We start from the raw sequence: 21,945 nt of genomic DNA on the forward strand, positions 1-21,945 counted from the left end.
GAGTGAAAGTGCGACTGCTGAAGATTAAGTCTATGCACTCTAATAATTTAAACCCTATATTTTAAATTAAATACAACGGTTACTAATACTCAGAAGGAACGTGGGAACCACGCTTTATTTGGGTCAATAACACCCATCTTTGTATTTAGGAGGGTTCTATGGTTGTGGTTAGGGCTGCAACTCGGGTGGGGTCGGGTTTTTTTTCGGAAAACCCACTATTCCCAAACCCGGCCCTACCCATGATAAATCTCGGGTCGGATTTTTTCATGTTGACGCAATTTTTTAAGAACAATCCTTATTTGGCAAGGCAACTCAACTCATAGAAGCAGAAATTACACTCACATTACACTTGAATCAAACAATGATGTCATTACACTCATATTACACTTGAATCAAACAATGTTGTAATTACAATCAAACACTTGAATCAACTCAACTCATAGAAGCAAAAATTACACTCACATACAATAACAGTGGGTGTGTGGGTTTTTACTTTTAACTTTTAACTAACAGTAGAAAAAAATGTACATACTATAACTTATGTAACTCGGGTCGGGCCCCTTCAAACCCGGCTCGACCCGAGATTCATGCGGGCTTTTGAATGCTCAACCCGGCTCAACCCAAAACCCATGAAACCTGAACCCAACCCAGGCTATTTTCGGGTCGGATCGATGCGGGTCGGGTAAAACCCGGCTCGAGTTGCAGCCCTACTTGTGGTTCACTTCGTAGCTTCATACAATCCATTATTGGGAAGTATGACCGCCAACCATTTCATTTGAATCGGCAATTACTCAACCCCACCTCGCCATGCCTCGCGCCGAAAAACTCGCAAAGTCGACGAAAACCCAGACTTTTCCTTTGCCGTGGAGGTCTTCTTCTTCCTTGCTACCTCTACTTTCTTCTCCGCTTACGTTTTTAACATGCAGTATTTCTTTTTCTTTTTTTTGCCCTTTTTACTTACTCGATGGATTCTGAAATTTTGGTGCAGCGATTTTGGGATGATAGTTTATTTTGGAAGAAAATGCTATTTTTAGTCTTGGCATGATTTGGGTAAGAAGAAAACTCTTAATACTTTTCTTCGATATTGGGAATCATCCATCAGGATTTGATTGATTCTGGAAAGATATGAGTAATAAAGTTTTTTTTGGGTATATTGATCTAGATTTTAAAAACCTGGTAAGAAAACCCTAATTTTTTCTCCTTTTGCAGATTCTAGAAGATACGATTGTTTAAAGATTTTAAGAGGTCCAGTTTTGAGTAAGGGACGCGTTGGTAGAGTAATCTGTGGCTTTCAAAATTGATGTTGAGGTCGAGTATCTATCAATTGCTTCCTTTTTGTAAAATTATTCTTTTCCCCTCTCTCTTCTTTCTAAGTTTTTAGCTACTCCTGGTCCTCCAGAAAGCATGTCTTACTTTTTTGGTTTTTCATTTTCTTTTTAGTTTTCATGTTGGGTTACAAAATCTGTTTTTCTAATTTGGGGATTTGGGATGAAAAGTTGTTGCTAACAAACTATACAAAAGCCTTTTTTTTCCTCATCCCTTGATTCATGTTTTGATCATATCTGCTACATTTCTACTGTTGAATTTCATGTAAATTTGCTTTTATTTCTCCATTTGTCTTGGAAATCCCCTGATAGCATCGATGAATGTAAATTTGGTTGTCTTTCATATGCTTATTGCCATGAAGTACATTTTATGCAACTTGGATATTTTGAGATAGATGGTGGTTAACTGTATGATGACATTGCACATATACTTTGTATAGTTCAAGAGCAATAAGATGTTGTAGGTTACAAAGAGCAATAAGATGTTTTCAGTTGCTCTCCATCTCCAGCGCTCGAGTCTCACCATCCCTTGCAAAATAAGCACACTAGTTATGAAATCACACTTTGTCCACTGCTTGAGTCTCACCATCCTTTGCAAAATAAGCACGGTAGTAATGAAGTCACACTTTGTTATGCTTGAAGTCTTCAATTGTTGCGCTCTTTGCTCTCCCATCTTATTCATTTTGTGTTTCTCAAGATCAGATAACTATAACTAATATTGGAAAGAGTTATTATATATGAAAATTGGTCTCCGATGATTTCTCATCGTGCATTCTTGCAATTAGAAAATTGCTTTTTGTTTGTGACGTTCTCTTTTATGACTACAGTTTTACCAATACTCGATTAGATTGAGTATAAGAAAGTAGGGATCTCCTAGATTTTTTAACTTTCTCTGTTTTTAAGATTTTTCCCAATCACTTTTTCATTATGGCCCGTGCATCGCACAGGTGTCTTACTAACTCTCAAAAGACGGCCGCGTGTTAAACGAGGGGTGGACATCTGAGAAAGTTTGTCAAAAATCAAAGGTAGTTGGAGCAAGCGGGAGCAGTTAATGCATGGGAACTAAAACAATACCCACATATCATCCCAATGTGAACCCTATGCTCTTGAGTAAAACTACAAAAATACTCTTTGCTTTTTTCTTTCTTTTTTTATATTTTAGGTCCTTTCCAATCCCAAAACTATTGTAAAACAATTTCTTGAGTAAAACTTCTACGTGAAGTTTTTCACCTTAAAGTTTTCCTTTTTCATTAATGCTTTGCATGTAGTAAAAAGAGATGTAAATCAAATATAGTGATTCAATGATCATTAGTTTTGCTGCTTAACACTCAAAGTTCTCTAAGTCTGCTTAGAATCCCTATCTTTTTTGCTTCGTTTGGTTGCTAGTGAAAAACAAAAAGATTTTTGTGGAAAAAGGGAGGTGACATCATCATTACCTTGGAAGTCTCCCATGTAATTTTCTAGGGAATGGTGCTCTCTCTCTCGTCCCTCTCTCCACTCATAATGACACCCATGTCTAATAAATGCTTGTCCCCTCCTTTGTCTCCTCCCTTTTCCACAAAAAATCAATGGATTTTTTTTTACTTGCAAGTTGCAACCAAATGAATTTAGGGCCTAAAATGTGCAAAAGTGAGGAAGATTTAGAATAGGGCTTGTGGTGGGTCGGGTGAGCCAAACACAATTTTTGGAATTCCGATTTTTTCTCATTCTTTACCCCTAAAAAAGTCGCGGAAGGCATTATGTAGATGGTTGTGGAACACACCCTACATTGGTGGGATAAGATCATCTTCTCTAGAAGATTTTTGGGTTGTGGCCTTTTTACAATGGAGACCACGTTAATGAAGGGTCTAGACCAAGCTCATGGGTGGGGATCTGAGTTCTTTGCCTTGTCTTCCTGCGCACGTGTCACACGTTAGGGGAGTCTTGTTTTTTTTTTTTTTTTTAACACAAAATGGATTTCCGTTCTACTAGCAGTCCTCTTTACTTTAGATATTTACATAGGGAAATGATATATTTGCCCCCTTTTCTTCCTTGGGCCACCGGTTGTTGTGTTAAAAGAGTAGTCATAAATGAACCAAAGGAGGGTGGTGTGGCCCATTGAAGAAGAGGGGGCGAATATATCACTTCCTATTTAGATATAATATCTATAGCTCTATCATAGGATCCACAAATAAGGGGGTGCACAACCCCTCCCCCTCCACCCACCACAACTTCGACTAGAGAAGTAAGTAACTAACCCCCTCTCCCCACCACAACTTTACCAAGTCGGTATGGCATAATATGTATTTTTCACATATGCTAAGGCTTGTTTGGATAGCCCCTTGATTATAAGCGCCCATTTAGTGTCCAACGTTGTATCAACTATCAAGGAGCAAAGGAAGAAAATGGCTGCCAAGGCATTCTTGAAGTTCCTTGTCTTCTTCTTTCGAATCCTCCTCAAAAGGTTAAGGAATCAACCTTCCTTCCAACGTAGTAAGGGAAATGTCCATAGACCCTTTTGCCAATTACAAAAAAGCCCTTCTTCTCCCTTACCGGAGTGCAAGCTAGAGGAGCTGTCTCAGCAAACCTTGGTTTGTGACGTTGAGGGTGCTCTGCTCAAGTCTTATTTCACTTTCCCTTATTTCATGCTTGTGGCATTTGAAGCTGGAGGGCTTTTGAGGGCTTTTCTTCTCTTGGTTTTGTACCTTTGCTTTGTTTTATTAGTGATGAAATGGCACTCAAGGTTATGGTTTTAGTTTCATTTTGTGGGATTAAGAAAGTGGGTTTTAGAGTTGGGAGAAGTGTGTTGCCCAAGTTCTTCTTAGAGGATGTTAGTTTGGAGAGTTTTGATGTTTTGATAAGGGCTGGGAGAAGGGTGGGTGTGACTGGTTTGCCAAGGGTGATGGTGGAGGGGTTTTTGAAGGAGTATTTAAAGGTGGAGGTTGTTGGTGGGTATTATATTCAGGGGCGGAACCAAGAATTTACACCTGGGGGGACGGACTAGTAGTAAAAAAATGCATGTATATATATATATATATATATATATATATATCATCGGCCAATGAAAAAAATGCATGTCAAATAATTGGTTTTGGACTCAATAATGAAGAGCCCAAATCACATATCCATATCATTAGACATAATTTCATTAAGAGTAGAGCTTGGCTTTCAAAATGTGCCCAAATTTGATGCGAATTATCCTATAGGGGGTTTGAATGTATCATCGCCCAGTGAAAAAAAGGCAATTTTTTTGCCTATATAGCACATTCCCCTTAAGTCTCTCCTTTTCTCACCCTCCTTACTCCTCTGGTTCTCTCTCACCACATTATAAACTATTTTTCCATGGAAAAAAAAATTCATGCTGCCAAACATGGTGTTAATGTTACCGAGTCCAGACTCCTCTAACTTCGACCCTGATCTCAATTGGCCTTCTCAAGTCTCAAATCTCTCTACTTCTCCATCTCAAAAAAAAAAAAGAAAAAAAAAAGAAAAAAAAAAGAAAAAAAGAGGAAATCAGAAGAGGAAAAGAACCCTAGAAAAAATAGAAGCATAAATTAATAAACCATAGAAAAAAAAATGAAATAAAAAGAACAGAAAAGAATCAGAAACCTTATAAATACAAGGGGGAAAAGAAAAGAATAGAACTAACCTTTTCTGTTTCTTCTTCTTCTTCTTTTTGCGACGGAGATTGAAGCAACTCAAGCAATTTTTTCGTAGAAATCCTTCTTGAGCACTCAAGGAAAAGAGGAGCAGAAGAGTTCCAAAAAAATATAGAAACCCTAAAAATAGGGATTCAATTAGCAAAAGAAAATAGAAATTTTATTCGTTAAGTTTTAAAGGCAAAGAGAAACGTAAGGGGATGAATTTATCCTCGAGCAGTTAACCTTTCTCATAGACTTTAGAAACATAAAGGGGGCTGAATTTTTCCGCGATAGTAGTTAACCTTTCTCACAGAAACGTTGTGGGGGGAGGATTTTATCCGTCAGATGGGCAAATATAACTGCCCTTTAATAAAATCCCTATTTTATAGCGATAGAATTGTGAGTTAACCTTTCTTAAAAACGTTAGAAACGTAAAGGGGGTAAAATCCCTCTTTTATAGGGATACGTTAGGGGGATTTTATTCATAAGATGGGGAAATATCACTTCTCTTTAATAAAATCCCTATTTTATAGCGATAAAATTGAGATTTTTAAAATTCTATCCGAAATTATAGGTGTTAAAAGTAGCGATTTTGCAAATCTTTGGGGGGGCCGTGGCCCCCCCTCATGCTATATGTAGTTCTGCCCCTGATTATATTGGGTTGATGGAAAAGAAGAAGAAGAAGAATGTTAAAGTATAAAAGATAAATAACGCCTATCTCCAAAAGCTTAAGCTTTTGGAGAAGTTGGTAAGTTAACATGGTATCAGAGCCAAAGGTCTTGAGTTCAAACCTCCCGGATAGCAAAAATCCACATGCGATGGTGGGCCTAAAGTGGGGCCACATGTGCCACGTGTTTGCCAAGTGGGCCACACGTGTGGGGAGTGTTAAAGTATAAAAGATAAATAACGCCTTTCTTCAAAGATGACTAAAGTTTTTCTTCGTCGCTCTTCTTGCAACATTCTGTGCCTTCCATCTTTGCCGCTCAACAACCACCGGTATGCCTCCTCTATTCTATTTCTCCCTTCTTTCATCTTTTTATTGGGTCTATAGAGAATAAAAGGACCAATGTTCATTCCGAAGTGTACTGCATGAAAGGAGATAGTATTGCCACCCACTTTTCTTTGTATCTTCCTGAAAATGACTACAGTTTCCACCTACTTTTTTTATTCTGAAAAATGAGTTCCACCTACTCTAGTTGTTCTTGAAAAGAAAAGTGATTTTCAGGAAAAAGACTAAACGAAGGGGGTGGAAATGCTAGGAGACAGGGAAAGGGGCTGGAAATATCAGTCCCAACTCCCACTGCATAAATTTTTTAATTTTGCTTTTCATGGACCCAAGCCAATTAAAAGATGTCTTCTGGCTTACATGTAAGATATCCATGACTTCTTTTATCTCATATTCATCAATCAATTTCTCTTATTTGGTTTATGTTGGAAGTATCTCTCTTTCATCTCTCAGTTAAAAACTAAATTCTCTTTTATTTAATGTTGAACCAGGAACTCTATATGGTGACTGAATCTGACAAGAGAACCTATCATTCCCTGCCAAGGAAAAAATACCCAAGACCTTTGATTTTCCATGATGGCAGATTGGCTTTCTGACCAACACCTCTAGCCACCCTAGTCATGTTCATGTGGGTCCCATTGGGGTTCCTACTTGCAATCTTTAGAGCCCTTGTGGCCTTATCACTACCCTACAAGATAGGTGTTCCCATAGTCTCCTTCACTGGAATGAAGCTTAGACTGAAAAAACCTAGCTCTCCCTTTGTTTCAACTTCAAATATGAAGGAACCAAGAGGCACTCTCTATGTATGTAACCACAGAACACTCCTTGATCCTATCTATCTTTCAGTTGCACTAAACAAGCCTCTAACAGCAGTTACCTACAGCCTTAGTAGAGTTTCAGAGCTACTAGCACCCATCAAAACTATTAGGCTGATTAGAAATAGAGAGGAAGACGAGAAGATGATGGATAAAATGTTAAGACAGGGAGACCTTGTGATTTGCCCAGAGGGGACTACTTGTAGAGAACCTTTTCTTCTGAGGTTCAGCCCCCTCTTTGCAGAACTGAGCAATGAGATTGTTCCGGTAACGATGGACACACACGTCAGCATGTTCTACGGTACAACAGCTGGTGGGTCCAAGTGCTTGGATCCTCTGTTCTTCCTCATGAACCCCTTGCCTACTTATGAGGTTGAGTTTCTTGAGAAGGTGATCAAGGAGTCTGATGATGAATCTAGTGTTTGTGTGGCTAACCTTGTGCAAGGAAAAATTGGAGGGGCTTTGGGTTTTGAGTGCACTGGATTTACTAGGAAGGACAAGTACTTGGTGCTGGCTGAAAATGATGCTGTTGTTGCTGCTAATAACGGGCCACAAAGAAAGTGAATGTGAGAAAATTAGGGATGGTATGTTATGTTGTTAGACAATCTCTTGTATTATATTGTACTTTTTTGTGTTTGTTAGTGTTGCAAACTTTGTAATTTATGCGAGTGCGACCACAAAGAAAGTGAGTGAAAATTAGAGTAGATCTTATGTAGTTAACCAATCCCTTGTATTATTTTTCACCTTTTTGTGTTTGTTAATGTTACAAAGTTTGTAATTTATATGAGTGTGCTCATGTTGATTCGAATAACTCTATATGTCACAATTAGTGACCTATGGCTGACATAGAAGTGGAAGATTTTAATGAAAAGTATACGTATTTTGTTCTCACAAGCTCTGATCCATTGTTTGACTCTGATCCATCGTTTGATTATTTATGGTTGATGTGGCAATCTATCAAAGGGTTTTTACAGTTCTATTTTACCTACGTTACCTGGTTCATCGGTTGGCTTGGTTTGGGTTTCACTTTTCAATTTTCATTTGAAGCGAGTTCGTTTGATGTAGGCTTATCTGGTTCTCTTCCACTTTACTTATTTTATTCTCTTTAGTTTGCTTGTTTGGTTCCTTTTGGCTCTGTCTTCGGTTCGTGGACAGGAAAACCCACGAAAACTGTTCAAATCTTCCTCGAATCCCTATTTGAGAGGTGGAAAGTTAAGAGACTTGGAAGTGGAAAGTGAACCCATGTTAAGAGAGCTGTAAATAAGAAAATCGAAAGTCGAAGTTTTACATCAAACTGCTTAACTTTAATCCTTATTCGCAATTTGCTAGTTTTGAAGAATTACCACAAACCCAATTGCAGAACCGGTCCACAACATACTGGTTTGCAATGCAGTATGGTGTTGAGCGAACCAGCTAACCCAGTACTTGACTCACTTCATGTCAGCTAATCCAGTAGTTGACTCATTTCATGTCAGCTAATCCAGTACTTGACTCATTTCATGAATACCAATAGGGTCTTTTTATATATTGTTATACAATGTCATCAACTCCTAATTTATCAAACATCAAGGAACTAACCCAATTGGAGTATCTTTTGTTGCTTTCAAGATAGAGTGGTTTTGAATCCCAGACCTTAGATATTGGATCTTCCATGGGTTTAAGGCATTTTAGAAATTTTTTTTTAAGAAGCTACAGATCATCCCACACTACAAACTTGGGTCTTGTAAAAACCCATTTATCTTCGTTCTCTTCCATTACTAACTCACCCAAGTTCGAAGATACTTCTAATACATGTGGGTGTGACTTATCATCCACCACAAATTCATGAAAAACACCATTCACTTCAATCATGCTACAGCCAGGACTCTTTCTACAACCAACCTCCTTCATCTCCTTCTTCACCTTCTCAACATCACCCCACTTTCCTGCCTCCCTATACAAATTCAACAATGCCATGTAAACAGCCCCATTCAAAGGTTCCTCACTGATGAGCTGTTTTGCAGCTAATTCTCCAACCTCAACATTCCTATGAACCCTACATGCATTAAGAAGAGCACCCCAGATGGCAGCATTTGTCTTCATTGGCATCTTTTTTATAAATTCAACCGCTTCTTCGATCAATCCGCCTCGAGCGAGGAGATCAAAGACACAACCAAAGTGTGCAATTGTGGGTTCAATCCCAAACTCAGTCTCCATGCGATTGAAATACCGCAAACCATATTTCACCAACCCTGAATGGGTGCACGAAGAGAGAAGCGCGATGAATGTGATAACATTGGGCTTAATTCCAGACCCAATCATCTCTTCAAACAATTCAATTGATCTCTCACCAAGTCCATGCATGGCCATACCGGCAATCATAGCCGTTCACGCGCCTACTTTCTTCTCCTTAGCGCCCGCAAAAACAAATTGTGCATTTTCCACACTTGCAATACATATCTATTAGAGCAGTAGTAATTCTACTATCAGATTCGTTCGGATTTTTCTCATGATATAGGAATGAATCCATCTACCAGAGTCCAAGTCTCCAAGACTAGCACAAGCACAAAGAACACTCACTAATATAGAACCATTAGGCTCCATTTTCGCAATTTGCAAGTCATGAAACAATCTCAATGCCTCCTTAAACAGATCACGCCGAACATAGTCGGCAATCATGGCGCTGAAAGAAATAATGTTTCTCATAGGCATGTCATCAAATAGCTGACGTGCGGACTCGATTGAGGCAAAATTCACATAACAAGTAACCAAAGTAGTCCAAGTGGCGACATCTCTTTCGAACATATCAAAAATTCTAGTTGCCGTCTTGATGTCGGCATTGGATCCATAGAGATTGATCAAAGAGTTTTGAACAAAGATATCGGTATGGAAGCCATGTTTGATGACTTGGCAATGGGTCTCTTGGCCTTTGTGAAGTGAGGGGAGAGTGGAGCAAGCTTTGAGCAAGAAAGGGAAGGTGTATTTATCAAGTGGGGGGCCTTGTTTTTGCATTTGGTTGTAGAGCTTGGAGGGGATTTGGGGTTGTAGCATAGGCTCTAATCATGGTGTTGTAGATTAAGGTTGATGGGTTTTGGATGTGGTCGAAGATGAAACGAGCGTAGTTGAGGGAGGAGGGGTTGGAGATGGCAAAGAAGGTGATGATTTTACGTAGGTAAAGGTCTTGTTGTTGGAGACCCATGGTTATTATATGGGCGTGAAGTTGCTTAGCCTCTTGCATGTTTGGATTATGAAATTCGATTCGATAGGGCCTCTCACTTTGGAGGAACCTGTAAATAATCCACTGCACTCAGTCCCTTTTGTCATGTGATAGTGAGCAAACATCAACTATGCCAAAATGTATCAACACTAAGAATTGAGAGGTTATACTTATGAGTTTACTGTGGAAATAATCATTGTTAAGATACATACTATACATGTGCAATTGAGACCATTGATTTTTGAGGATCCCCATATGATCTTGTCTCATGCCACATGCACCCCCTATCTATAAGATCAATGATTTGCTTTTTTAGGGGTCCTAAAGACACCTTAGATCATCTAAATAGCAGAGGATAACCCCCGTTTGTTTTGGATTTTGAGAACTGATTGTGAGTTCAAAATTGATTAATAATCAGCTTTGATCTCACAAATCGATTCTCAAAATAAGAGCAGGTAGAAAGTATAACCGTATAAGTGGGGTCCAATTTATTGCCGTGAATAATATAGACCGTTGGAGGGTTAGAATCGTCCAATGAGAGTGGATTTTGATGACACGGCCCATCCATAACAAGGCCAAATAGATGAATGGTTTGGATCATAGAGATAGTGGCCCCCACTAATAGGTAAACCTTTACAATGATGGATCGAGATCAATTTATGTAAGGGGCTCCCCTATAGATGGACCATGTCTAAAAAACCCCATCAAATGATCTTGACCGTCCGATTTGTGGTGTTCACAGAGATTTCGAAAACAAGAAGACAATTTATAAGGAGATGAATGGTTTAGACCTATTTAGATGGAATCGAACCCAATGAATCCAATGTTTGAACAACTATTGAGACCCTTTGAACCACAATCAGTCCCTTGGAACCACCATTAAACCCTCTCAACCACTATTTGCAATGTTTGAACCATTGTTGAGGGCCACTGAACCACTATTACACCCTTGGAACCACTGTTAGACCCTCTCAACAACTATTTACAATGTTTGAACCATTGTTGAGGCCCTTTGAGCTACTACTACACCCTAGGAACTACTGTTAGACATAATTACAGTGTTTCAACCACTATTGAGAACCTCTGAACCACTATTGCACCCTTGGAATCACTATTGAAGCCCTCTGAACAACTATTAGATACTTGGAACCACTATTGAGAGGTTAAATGTAACGTCCAGGATTTTTAGAAATACCAACTCGGTGCGTAGAAGAATATTACATCATCTTTCTCAAAAACTTTAATTATTCCCAAGATCTCAAATACAACAACTACGTTTAGAGGGTTTACAGAAATTAGGTCTAACTTATTACATCTTAATTGAAGACACAGTTGATACATATTTAAAACATATTTGTCCTTTAGAACAGTTCTGGATTCAACTCTAGCATTCCTCATCTTTCATCTATACTTCACCTGGGGGTTGGAACAATAAAACAAGGAAAAAGGAGTGAGCTCAAATAGCCCAGTAGGGTATAAACAACAAGTGATGTAGAATTGTCAAGCTCATAAGAACATGATATTTTGCAGATAGGACATCTCACATTATAAACATGGAAAGAAAGAATAAGCACAACATACTTTCCAAACGTATAGAGAAAACTTACAGAACTTGATATCAAGAATTATATATAGAATTATATATATAGACTTCATTAAGCATAGATGCTTTCATTCATAGCCATATCTCGGCCCATTCATAGCCATACCTCGGCTCATAATCCTCTAGATTTACACTCTCTAGAGTCGTCTTTACCCAAGTGCACATGGAGGACTATAACGCGTCCACCCGTCATCATATCATAACTCAGTCCATATTCAGAATTAGGGTATCACAAGATAAACTCTAAACATAAACATATCTCACGGAAACAAGTTTCGAGGATACAAAATAGATTTATAGCTTTATCAGTAAAATCATTTATCTGAAAGGAATGGGGTCTGAAAGAAAGGATCCCCCTTGGATTCTCATCAGTTGTGGATCTTAGAAGGATAGAAACTCTTATAGCAATTGCGTATAAAGAGAATAAAAGAATATGAAATATTCACATCCAGTATATCAAAAGAGAATCAATGGAGAGAACTCTTACATATAGCAAAAGAGAATCAATGGAAGAAAACCCTTACATATAGCAAAAGAGAACCAATAGAAGAAAACCCTTACATATAGCAAAAGAGAATCAATGGAAGAGAACCCTTACATATAGTTTTTCGGTCACAGGTTTGTTTGAGCTTATACCTTGGAGTGGATAACCTGTAAATATATTCTAATTTTATCAAATTCATATTTTAAGGCAGTGTCCTTTCTGTCCAGGTAATGTCCATCTATGTCCAAAATAATGTTCCCTGTGTTCAGTGTTCTTTCTATTAAATTTTTAAGATCATAGGGCCCAGCATGCACTATTCATATGGACCTCACATGTTACTATTCATGTGGACCCCACAGGTTACTATGCTCAGCAATTCACCATTCTTTGATTTAGTTTATTTCTTGGCTACTATGCTCAGCAGTTCGCCTTTCTTTGATTAAAGTTTACTTTACGGTTACTATGCTATCATTTCACCGTTCAAATAAGATGGGCTACTATGCTCAGCAGTTCGTCTTTCTTTGATTAAAGTTTACTTTACGGTTACTATGCTAGCATTTCACCGTTCAAATAAGATGATAAAACTTGCATAATCTATAGCGAGTTATCGCCTCTTATGCATGCTTTATCCTAATATTTACATAGGTGGTAGAACCAACCATATTACCCATAATAAATACTTTAACTATCTATATGAAAGACTTATCTTGGTAGTGATGAAGTGGATTTTCTTTTCCTTCTCCTCTCTCTCTTTTTCCCTCTCTCTCTTACTCTTTCTTCTCTCTCGTTCTCTTTTCTCTCTCTCTCTCTCTCTCTCTTTTTTATTTTTTTCTTCTTCTTCTCTTCCTCTATTTATAGGTATTTTTTTCAACTACAGTCTTAAATTCACAACTACTCTCTTAAATGCTTTCACAAAAATATAGGAATAATAAAGGTATAAATAAATGAATAGTAAATGCTGCTTGAATAGTAACAGGATGATTAATATTATTTAATTATTATTTTCGTCGGTGAAGCGCAACTACTCATTAATGATAGTGGTTGTGGAGTGACCCGCTTAACCAATGAGTTAATGAAAGTGGTTGCGGTGTGTCCTTCTGATAGTGGTTCCCACTAGTGATGGGTCCCGCTGGCGTTGGATCCCGCTATTTGTGGGTCCTGCTTGTTGTGGGTCCCACTGGTGGTAAGACCCACTGTTGGTGGGACCCGCTTGTGTGGGGCCCGCTGATGAGGGACCCACTGTTGGTGGGATCCGCTTGTGAATAGTACTCGGTGGGTCCTACTGTGAATAGTAATTTTGAATAGTTTATCTCAATAGTGAACTTGCATAGTAATCTTACGTAGTATTTCTGCATAGTAATCTTGCATAGTGACTATTGTGAATAGTAATTATGAATAGTGACTATTGGTAATTTTTAATATGTGTAAGTATCTACTCATTTTTAGTTGACATCTGAGGCGGTGGTTTAGTGGTAGGAAGCCGTTCAATCCTCGCTCAGCGTTGGGTTCGAATCGCGTACGCCCCATTATGCCAGATGTCCTCATGCCCGATTAACTCGGGGAAAAATGAGTAATGACCGATGATTACCCACCTATGAGGCCATTTTTATTTATTTGTATATATATATATATATATATATATATATATATATATTTTACTGGTTATTATATTAAAAACCTCTATTACACCTTTGGAACCACTATTCAGGCCTTCTAAACCACTATTGGACATTGGGAACCACTCTTGAGAGGTTTTGAACCTCTAATTACAATGTCAGAACCATGGTTGAGGCCCTTTGAACTACTATTATACTAAAGGAACCACTGTTAGACATTGGGAACCAACTATTAGACCCTTAGAACCATTGTTGAGAGGTTAAGAACCTCTATTACACTCTTGGAACCACCGTTGAAACATCTATTACACCCTTGGAATCACTATTACACCCATTGAACCACTATTTTGGCCTTTTGAATCACTATTGAACATCTATTACACCCTTGGAACCACTATTAGACCCATAGAACCACTATTTAAGCCTTCTGAACCACTATTAGACATTTGGAACCACTGTTGAACCAGTATTGAGGCTTTTTGAACAAATATTGATTTTCAGAACCACTATTCAGTTTTAGAACCAATATCACACCCTTGGAACCACTATTGCAACCCTCTGAATAGTGGTTCGGAGGGTGTTAATAATGGTTCCAAGTGTGTCAATAGTGGTTCCGAGAGGCTTAATGGTGGTTCCGAACCAGAGGAAATAAAAAAGAAACGATAGACGAAAATATGTTAGTTGAGAACAAGAGGAATAGTTGTTCAAGGAGATGAAGATGGAGATGGAGGGTCTCAAACCTCACCCTAAATCCAAAAGAACCCTAAACCCAAATAGAAAAAGGAATAACCTCAAGAAAATATAAAATGGAGAAGGGACTAACCTCAACTTCGTTCAAGGAGGTGGTGAAGATGGAATGGAATCATTCCAGAGGGTGGTTCTCGTTGCCGGTGGAAAAAAAATGAGGGTAGAGGCAAAATACAGTGAAAATGGAGTTGGAGAAGAAGAGGTAAAAAGATGAAAAAGTAAAAAAAAAAAAAAAACAGTGAAAAAGGCTACAAAGGGCATTCTCGTTTTAAAATGGGCTAAGTTTTCTCCCTCCTCTCTTCTTTGATAATTTAGAAAACAGCCCCCATTTCAAACAATTTCAGACAAAAGGTACATTTTTCTGATCTTTTTCCCTTTTTTTTGTTGTCTCAATTATGAAGTCCTGCAATGACCAATCATTACCGGTGTTCCAAAATATCAAGCAACTATCTGTTCTATTCTTGCTTTCTTAGTAGAATATGAAAATTGAAGAAAAAGAAAGAAAATTTAGTACAAAAACCATAGGCCAAAAAATAAAAAAAGGGAATTTAACCACACTTGAAACCGATGTCCATATTTAAGTTTCTCAAGGGCTTCTCATAGTACCCTTTTTCAAATCACTGTTCCTGAACTCCATAGACCAGATTAAGTTTCAGTATGTTGGTTGCACAATTTCTAGGGTTTATTAGGTGTTTTGGTTGGTTTTGGATTACTACATCATCTACTAGGGTTGTTTTGTTTAATGGTTTTATGCTTGATTCAAACTATTAAGAGACCCCTTTGCCTCTGTCTCCCCTTTGTCAGCACATGTGGCATAATGACTTTTGTCACATACCGAACTACTTGGAGATGGTTGTTCACTAGTAGAGTCTAATTTAATCGGCGACGGCACCCCTACTGCTCATTATTTTGATATTTGGTAATAACACTCTGCACCAAAAAATAAAATACTTTAGCTGACTACCAAACACCACTACTTAAGAAACAGACTACTTAACTGCTATTACACTGTTGACTACTTCAATTCTAATTCACCACAATACAACTCAACTACATACATGCAACCAAGCTGACACAGGCTTCTCACAGTATCATTCTCCAAATCACTATTTCTAAACCCCTCGAGCTGATCATGTATTCGCCCTCGTCCGCATTTTGCCCTGCCGAATCAATCACAACTCTCACTTAAGATACTTAGACAGCAATGGGTCGATTAGGATTTGCCTGGCCGCATTTTACCCTGTATTTGTATTTTAAAAAAAGGGACATTATAAATTCGCACCCCCTGTAGGATACCTCGCGCCCCTTTAAGGTGAATTGACGTCAAAAAGCATTAAAAGTCTACCCACGTTACCCTCCTCCTTTTTTATGCTTCTTGACGTCAATTCACCTTAAATGGGTGCTAATTATCCTATAGGGGGTGCGAATTTATCATCTCCCTGAAAAGATTGTCCAAATATCATATAAAAAAGAAAAAGAAAGAGCTAAAAATGTAAAATCAATTCAATCAAATTAAAGGCATAAGAACAAGTGCATTGACAATGTTTTTTTCTCATTTGCATAGGGAATAACAATATGAGGTGCCTATTATTTTTGCAAGAAGCTTTCATCAATAACGCTCAGATAGTGATGCCCAACCTCGAAGATCACCTCATTCAAACAATCATAAGCTAATAATCTAAATAAATTCAATCAAATTAAAGGCATAAGAAAATGCAAATCTCAATGTGCAACAGCAGCACTAAAGGGGCGTCTCTATCAATTTTACAGTGCGGTGCAATTTCCCCCCAAAAGACTGCATCAAAATTGTTCATGGTGATGCTGTACACACTAAATCTTCCTGTTGTACACACTAAATCTTCCATATTGTGTTTAGTTTCGTGGGCCTATGGTCTCTGTTCATATGTACAACACCAAATCCCTCAAAAACAAGCTGTTACAGACATCGAAAAAAATGTCACTCATCCCGAAACTCTACTCTTATCTTCCCCACTACCCTATCCAGAGACCTGCTCTACCAAGCTGCAATGAGAACACAAAGTGATTGATTACTGTATGGCCAGAGCAGTGTTCTTGTAACAGATGTAAAAGCAATATATAAAGCATTTCTCATTCAGATAGAGATAAGATGGTTTTAGATTAGATAGCCCAAATCAAGCAAGGAAGTACTATACTTAGGAAGATCCAGAACCAGGACCATGGCTGACGCTCGCAGATGTATTCCTGTAATACTGAAATGAAATCAATCCTCCCCTTGCTGCCTCTGCTGATTCAGGAGAACCCTGAAAGTTTGCATCTGAATTGCTTCTGGAGAACACTCCTGTAAAGATAATAAGAGGTCACGAAAATGGAGCATCTTCCAAAACATTCTCTGTATAAAGTAAGAGTTATCATCTTTTATCTTCTCTGATCGGCCTTTCAAGCACGCCATTTTTGAAGTGATGTTCAATAGAATGATTGATAGAATAATAATGAGGTCCTGCAGATGGTTCAACCAACTGGTTGAATGCACGAAAGGAAGAATGAGTACAGTTGAGTACATTTGGCAATTTATGATCAGGGTTTTTTTTTAAATTACTCACGCAAGCATGCCATGCTCTTGCAACTATTCCGTAGCAACTAGCTGGGCAGTTGTTCTTTCGCGTCTGATTAATCTTATTACTATTCAGAAAAAAAGAAAGAACAATTAGCGGTGAACTTCCCCATCGAATTTTGCGAAGGGGTACATGGTATCCAAGGCAGCTAAGAAGTGAGGATTTTTAAGAATTGATCTACTTCAGAGCCACACAAATAATTTCAGTGACCTGCTGTTTCTAGCAGCGTTTAGTATTCAGAAAAAAAAAAATTTCAGTGACCACAAGAATTTATCTACTTCTGATTAATCTTATTACTATTCAGAAAAAAAGAAGAAGAACAATTAGCGGTGAACTTCCCCATTGAATTTTGCGAAGGGGTACATGGTATCCAGCAGCTAGGAAGTAAGGTTTTTTAAGAATTGATCTACTTCAGAACCACACAAATAATTTCAGTGACCTGCTGTTTTTCGCAGTGTTTAAAATGTGGATGTGCCGCGAAACGCGGCCAAGAAAAGTCCTTGTCAACTCGGCACGGACGCGGTTGACGCGGTCATAACTGGGAGAGTAAAAGGAGTTTTTTATTGACTCTCTAGGGCAAAACGCGGAATGCGGATGTGGTGCAACGCGGAACGCAGCCACGAAAAATCCTTTTCAACACGGTGCGGACGTGGCCAAGAATGCGGTTGACGCGGTCATAACTGGGAGACTCAAAGGAGTTTTTATTGACTCTGTGGGGCAAAACACGGAATGCAGATGCGGTGCAACGTGGAATGCGGATGCGGTGCAACGCGGCCAAGAAAAATCCTTGTCGACTCGGGCAAGTTCCTTGTCGTGACAACGAGTTTTTAAACACTGGTTTCTAGAGATTGGAGAAATACATTGTAAATGGATGGACGTAATGCAAGGTATTACCTATGCTGGGAAGGGTGGTTAACAGAAAGCAATATAGAATTACACATAGCATACACCTTACAAGAGAATCAACATGAATAATACTGGTTCCTTTACTGCTGAGACAATGAGAAAGAATATCGTGGTGGTTTTTTCTAGAAGTATTGCTAGACAGATCACTAGATGGGATTGTTCTATATATATCCAAAGCATTACTGGGTTTTATTTCCAAAGCACAATTAGCATTTGTCTAAAATCAGAAAAATAATTTACATTAAGGGCAATGTTTGGCCACCATGAAAACTATTCCATGGAATATTAGTGGGGCTAGTTGTGAGATAAGGGCAGAGAGGTAGAGACATGAGAATTCAGGACTGAGGGGAGCATGAAAAGCCAAAAATAGGGAAAAAAAACCCCAATTTGAAGTAGGGTATTTTTTGTTTCCACTGTTTTTAGGGATTTCTCATGTTATCTCCATACTCTCTCCACTCGTGCCCTCTCAAGTCTCTCCCCCTCCCTCCTTCTCAGCTCCACAGTTGGACCAAACATTGCCTAAAAGTCAATTTCAACGTCTGTAGAAACTTGGAAGGGAAATATGAAGGCAACTTGAAATTATATAAGTGGACAACCAAATATCAACCAGAAATCTTTGAAAAAAAACCCAATAGTTGATAATGCAGGGTCAAAATAGAAGAGAAACAGATAAACAAAACCCCAAGAAATGGAAGCGTCTAAATACACAATAAGAGGCGTACATTGGATGTATGAAAGATGGAATTCAAATTTATTACCTGAAGCAAAGATTAAATATGTAAACCTATATAACTTCTATGATGATAATCATCCAGACCAGAACCATCAGCTAAAACAGGTGGATAAATTTGATTACTTGAATGCTGAAAGAAAACTAAATGCTTTACCAAGTGTATAAAATCCATTTGCAGCTAAAGTTTGAGGGTGCCCAAAATATCCATATGTTAATTATGTTTATAACAATACAATACTATTCATGCTGTTTGCCTACAGTTCCTAACATGAGAATTATGATAGCCAACAATTACTAACTTAGCTTACAATGTGCCTAGAACAAAAGCACACTGCACTAGAAGATGATAGTGTATTTTTCCAATCTTCCTTTTTTTCTTTTTTGAATATGAAGATAGTGTATTTCACCAAACTTAAGTTTAAAGGAGTATTTCAAGGCACCATGGGATTTTCCTGCAGGAAGGACCAGACCTAACATTATGATCACAGTTGTCACGAAGGACCAAGTATTTGTAGACTATCAACAGCTTTATTTGGCTGCATTAATGTTTATGTTCTACATGAAGTTTCTATGCAAGGAGAAGTGTGGAATGGACACAGACACGAACATGTCTGCCAGAGCTCGACATGGAAATGAAATCTCATGTGTGAGATCCCATGAACTTGAAATGCTGAAATATTTAGACATATTGCAAAAATTAACGAGCAATATAACAAACAATATAAGCTATTTTGCTGTGAGCTGATATATTTGAATTTTGTAGAAAAACCACAGATGTTGTACATTATGCAACACAATAAATAATATGAAATTTGACGTCCATTTGAATTCTAATGAATCAAGCCCATGTGTTCATGTAAAATCCCATAGCAAAAACCAAGTCATCAGCAGACTTGTCAAAAATCCCAACTAAGTAGCAAGTCTAGTTTATTTTATTTTAGACCCTTCTTCGCCATTGACTAGACTAGTAGACATCACCAGTGGCTGACTTCTTCCTAGATATACATCTTGGCTTTATCAGATGGATAGAGTGGTGAAACCATGCTTCTTTGAAAACATTGATAATTAAGGGAGAACACTTACAAACATAATGCAAGCCAAACTAAGCACGATTCAAACCTAAAAATATATATTCAACCACGACACCGGAGTCATGATTTTAAAAATCAAAGAAAATAAAAACAAAGCCAATTCAAAATTGGAAAGAATTATACCTTGCAAGATTATCACAAGGCAGAAAATAACGGTAACGAACATTGCACACATATTACTGTTAAGCGATGCTGCTTTAGCAGCTTTCATCTTCTTCAATGCTTTCATCCTCTCAGTTCTTGCTCGCTTCAACATGGTGAGCTCATTGATCTCTCTGACCAACTTTTGGTCCACAGCATCCAACTGTGGTGATTTGGGAGGCCGAGGCGGTTTGGGAGGCTTCTTCTTCTTTTTAGGTTTCTCCTTCCTCATATCCTTCTCCACAAGACTCGTCTTTTCTTCTACCCCTAACTTTTGATATGTTAAAAATGGAACACACGCAATGGAAACCTTAGGAGAATTTGAGAAATTGTTGCATGTCTTTATCCTATCTTCACCTTTGACTGATCCATCAAAGCTCACAAAACCACTCCAGACCCTACCCAATAACTTTTTCGTCTGTTTAATGCTTGAAACAGTGTCCTTTGAGCCTTCTTCTTCACTAGTAGTTCCACCACTTTCAAGATCAATAGAGAGATCTCTTTCTCTTGGAACTGTGCTACCCATAAGGAATCCAGCCTTTTGTCACCCTTTCTCACTTTCTTGACAATAAAAAAACACCAGATTTGCTCTTCTCCAACAAAAAATCAGTTTTTTTTCCGCTCAACCAATTACCAAAAATCCCACTTTCTTAAAATTTTCTTTTCCTTTTCCGCTCTCTGATCAAACAACTAAGTGCCTGAATAACACCGAAATAACAGGCCTGAATAACAGTAACCTGATCCAATCCCCTATTGCCATTTTATAAACCCTAGAAAAATCTCAATAAATTACCATTAAATATGAATAATCCACCGAACGACCCAAGGAAAATCTCAATAAAACTTTCAGGAAGCACCCTACGTTTTCAGAAACTAAACTTTCAAAAAAAAAAAAAACCCATAGAGCATAAACAAACAAACAAAAGCAAGGGATTCTGTGATGAGCAGCTCCAAAACCAGTAAACGAAAAACAAATCATAAACCAAATATACATCCACAAAACCCAACAATGAAGACCCTAAATGCAGCTCATAAAGGCTATATTAAAGAGAAAAAAAAATTTAAAAGCAAAACAACTCCAAAACCAACCAAGAAATGCAACTCCAAACTCTTCAACCAAACCTCACAAAACAAACCCAGCAAAAACAAATAGCAATCAAACACACAGAAATAACAACATGTTAGAATTACAGCTAGACGTTTGCATTGGAAGATGGAAAAAAATTTGGAAAGAGGTAAAGGGGAAAATCAAGAAAGATATTGATAAAAATTTAAAAAAAGAGTCGAGTAATAAAAAGGGAAAGAGAACCGTGTCCGTGTGGTGAACGAACGAATTCAGGGATGTTGTAGGGGCTGGACAAAAATCAGAGTAAGTTATATATTCACCCCCTTTTCTTTCCCGCTCCTCTCCCACTAGTTGTGATGTGACTATTCCTTTTTACACTCTAACGCCTAACGGGGTGACCCAGAGAAGAAAAGGGGGATAATATATCATATCCAGTTGTGGGGTGGGGCCCCTGGCTTTCGTTGTTTACATAAAATATTTTCGGCAATTAAGGCCGGGGAGGCTCCGTCGGTGGGGGGGAACCGAGAATTTCCCACCCACTGTATGTGTGCTACGTGTGTGTCCCACCATAATACGAGGGTTAGGTCTGCTTGCGCACGTGTCTGCATGAGACTAGGCATCGCCCACGGTAAATGTGGTGGCCCAGTTTGCAAGCTGGGGCCCAAGTCTACTCTAATTGAGAATGGGACTAGGCCACGCGCAATTTTTTGGGTCCCACATGGGGGACGCAATATAGACCCTTCATCTTGTAGAACATCATGATGATCTTGGTCCCAAGAAGAATGGACATGCCATGCTAAGATACCCTTAACAAGAATTAAACATACGATTATCTGATCGAGCTTTCTTCAACTGCTCTCGGGGTTCCGTCAAGGCATCCGATCGCATGCACGAGGCACAAGAGTCCCTCAAAAAATATCTAAAGTGGAAAGGACCCTAATGGCTCTTTTTACTACTTTCTTACTAATTACATGTGCTTAGAGTTGAAATGATGAGCATCTA

At 38.4% G+C, this 21,945-nt stretch overlaps 2 protein-coding genes and 2 pseudogenes across 2 annotated transcripts; 1 reads left to right on the top strand and 3 right to left on the bottom strand.

Annotated features, from left to right (window-relative positions):
• The first annotated feature begins 2,356 nt into the window (after window positions 1–2,356).
• LOC143858276 (putative glycerol-3-phosphate acyltransferase 3 pseudogene) lies at window positions 2,357–7,660 on the top strand (annotated as a pseudogene).
• Window positions 7,661–8,455: 795 nt separating this feature from the next.
• On the bottom strand, window positions 8,456–9,115 carry LOC143858277 (putative pentatricopeptide repeat-containing protein At5g40405 pseudogene; annotated as a pseudogene).
• A 93-nt stretch (window positions 9,116–9,208) lies between these two features.
• LOC143858278 (pentatricopeptide repeat-containing protein At2g20540-like) lies at window positions 9,209–9,796 on the bottom strand. The gene has a single exon (XM_077368926.1). It carries the CDS (start codon window positions 9,794–9,796, stop codon window positions 9,209–9,211), a length of 588 nt encoding a protein of 195 aa, XP_077225041.1.
• A 6,282-nt stretch (window positions 9,797–16,078) lies between these two features.
• On the bottom strand, window positions 16,079–21,213 carry LOC143858263 (uncharacterized). Its single transcript, XM_077368920.1, has 3 exons — window positions 19,860–21,213; window positions 16,587–16,732; window positions 16,079–16,434 (listed from the first exon to the last, which is right to left on the bottom strand). Exons 1-2 carry the CDS (start codon window positions 20,401–20,403, stop codon window positions 16,587–16,589), a joined length of 690 nt encoding a protein of 229 aa, XP_077225035.1. The 5' UTR covers window positions 20,404–21,213; the 3' UTR covers window positions 16,079–16,434.
• Window positions 21,214–21,945: the final 732 nt, after the last annotated feature.

This window comes from Tasmannia lanceolata, unplaced genomic scaffold (genome assembly GCF_043159265.1).
Source record: "Tasmannia lanceolata isolate RefF3 unplaced genomic scaffold, GAP_Taslan_0.1 ptg000025l, whole genome shotgun sequence".
In the NCBI taxonomy this organism is placed as follows: domain Eukaryota; kingdom Viridiplantae; phylum Streptophyta; class Magnoliopsida; order Canellales; family Winteraceae; genus Tasmannia; species Tasmannia lanceolata.

What these genes read in the sequence shown, in the direction of transcription:
- LOC143858278 (XM_077368926.1), bottom strand. Translation starts at nt 9,796, where the DNA reads ATGCTACAACCCCAAATCCCCTCCAAGCTCTACAACCAAATGCAAAAA.
- LOC143858263 (XM_077368920.1), bottom strand. Translation starts at nt 20,403, where the DNA reads ATGGGTAGCACAGTTCCAAGAGAAAGAGATCTCTCTATTGATCTTGAA. An exon ending in CCTTGTGATAATCTTGCAAG is followed by an intron (nt 16,733 to 19,859) that starts GTATAATTCTTT and finishes TTATCTTTACAG; the next exon opens with GAGTGTTCTCCAGAAGCAAT.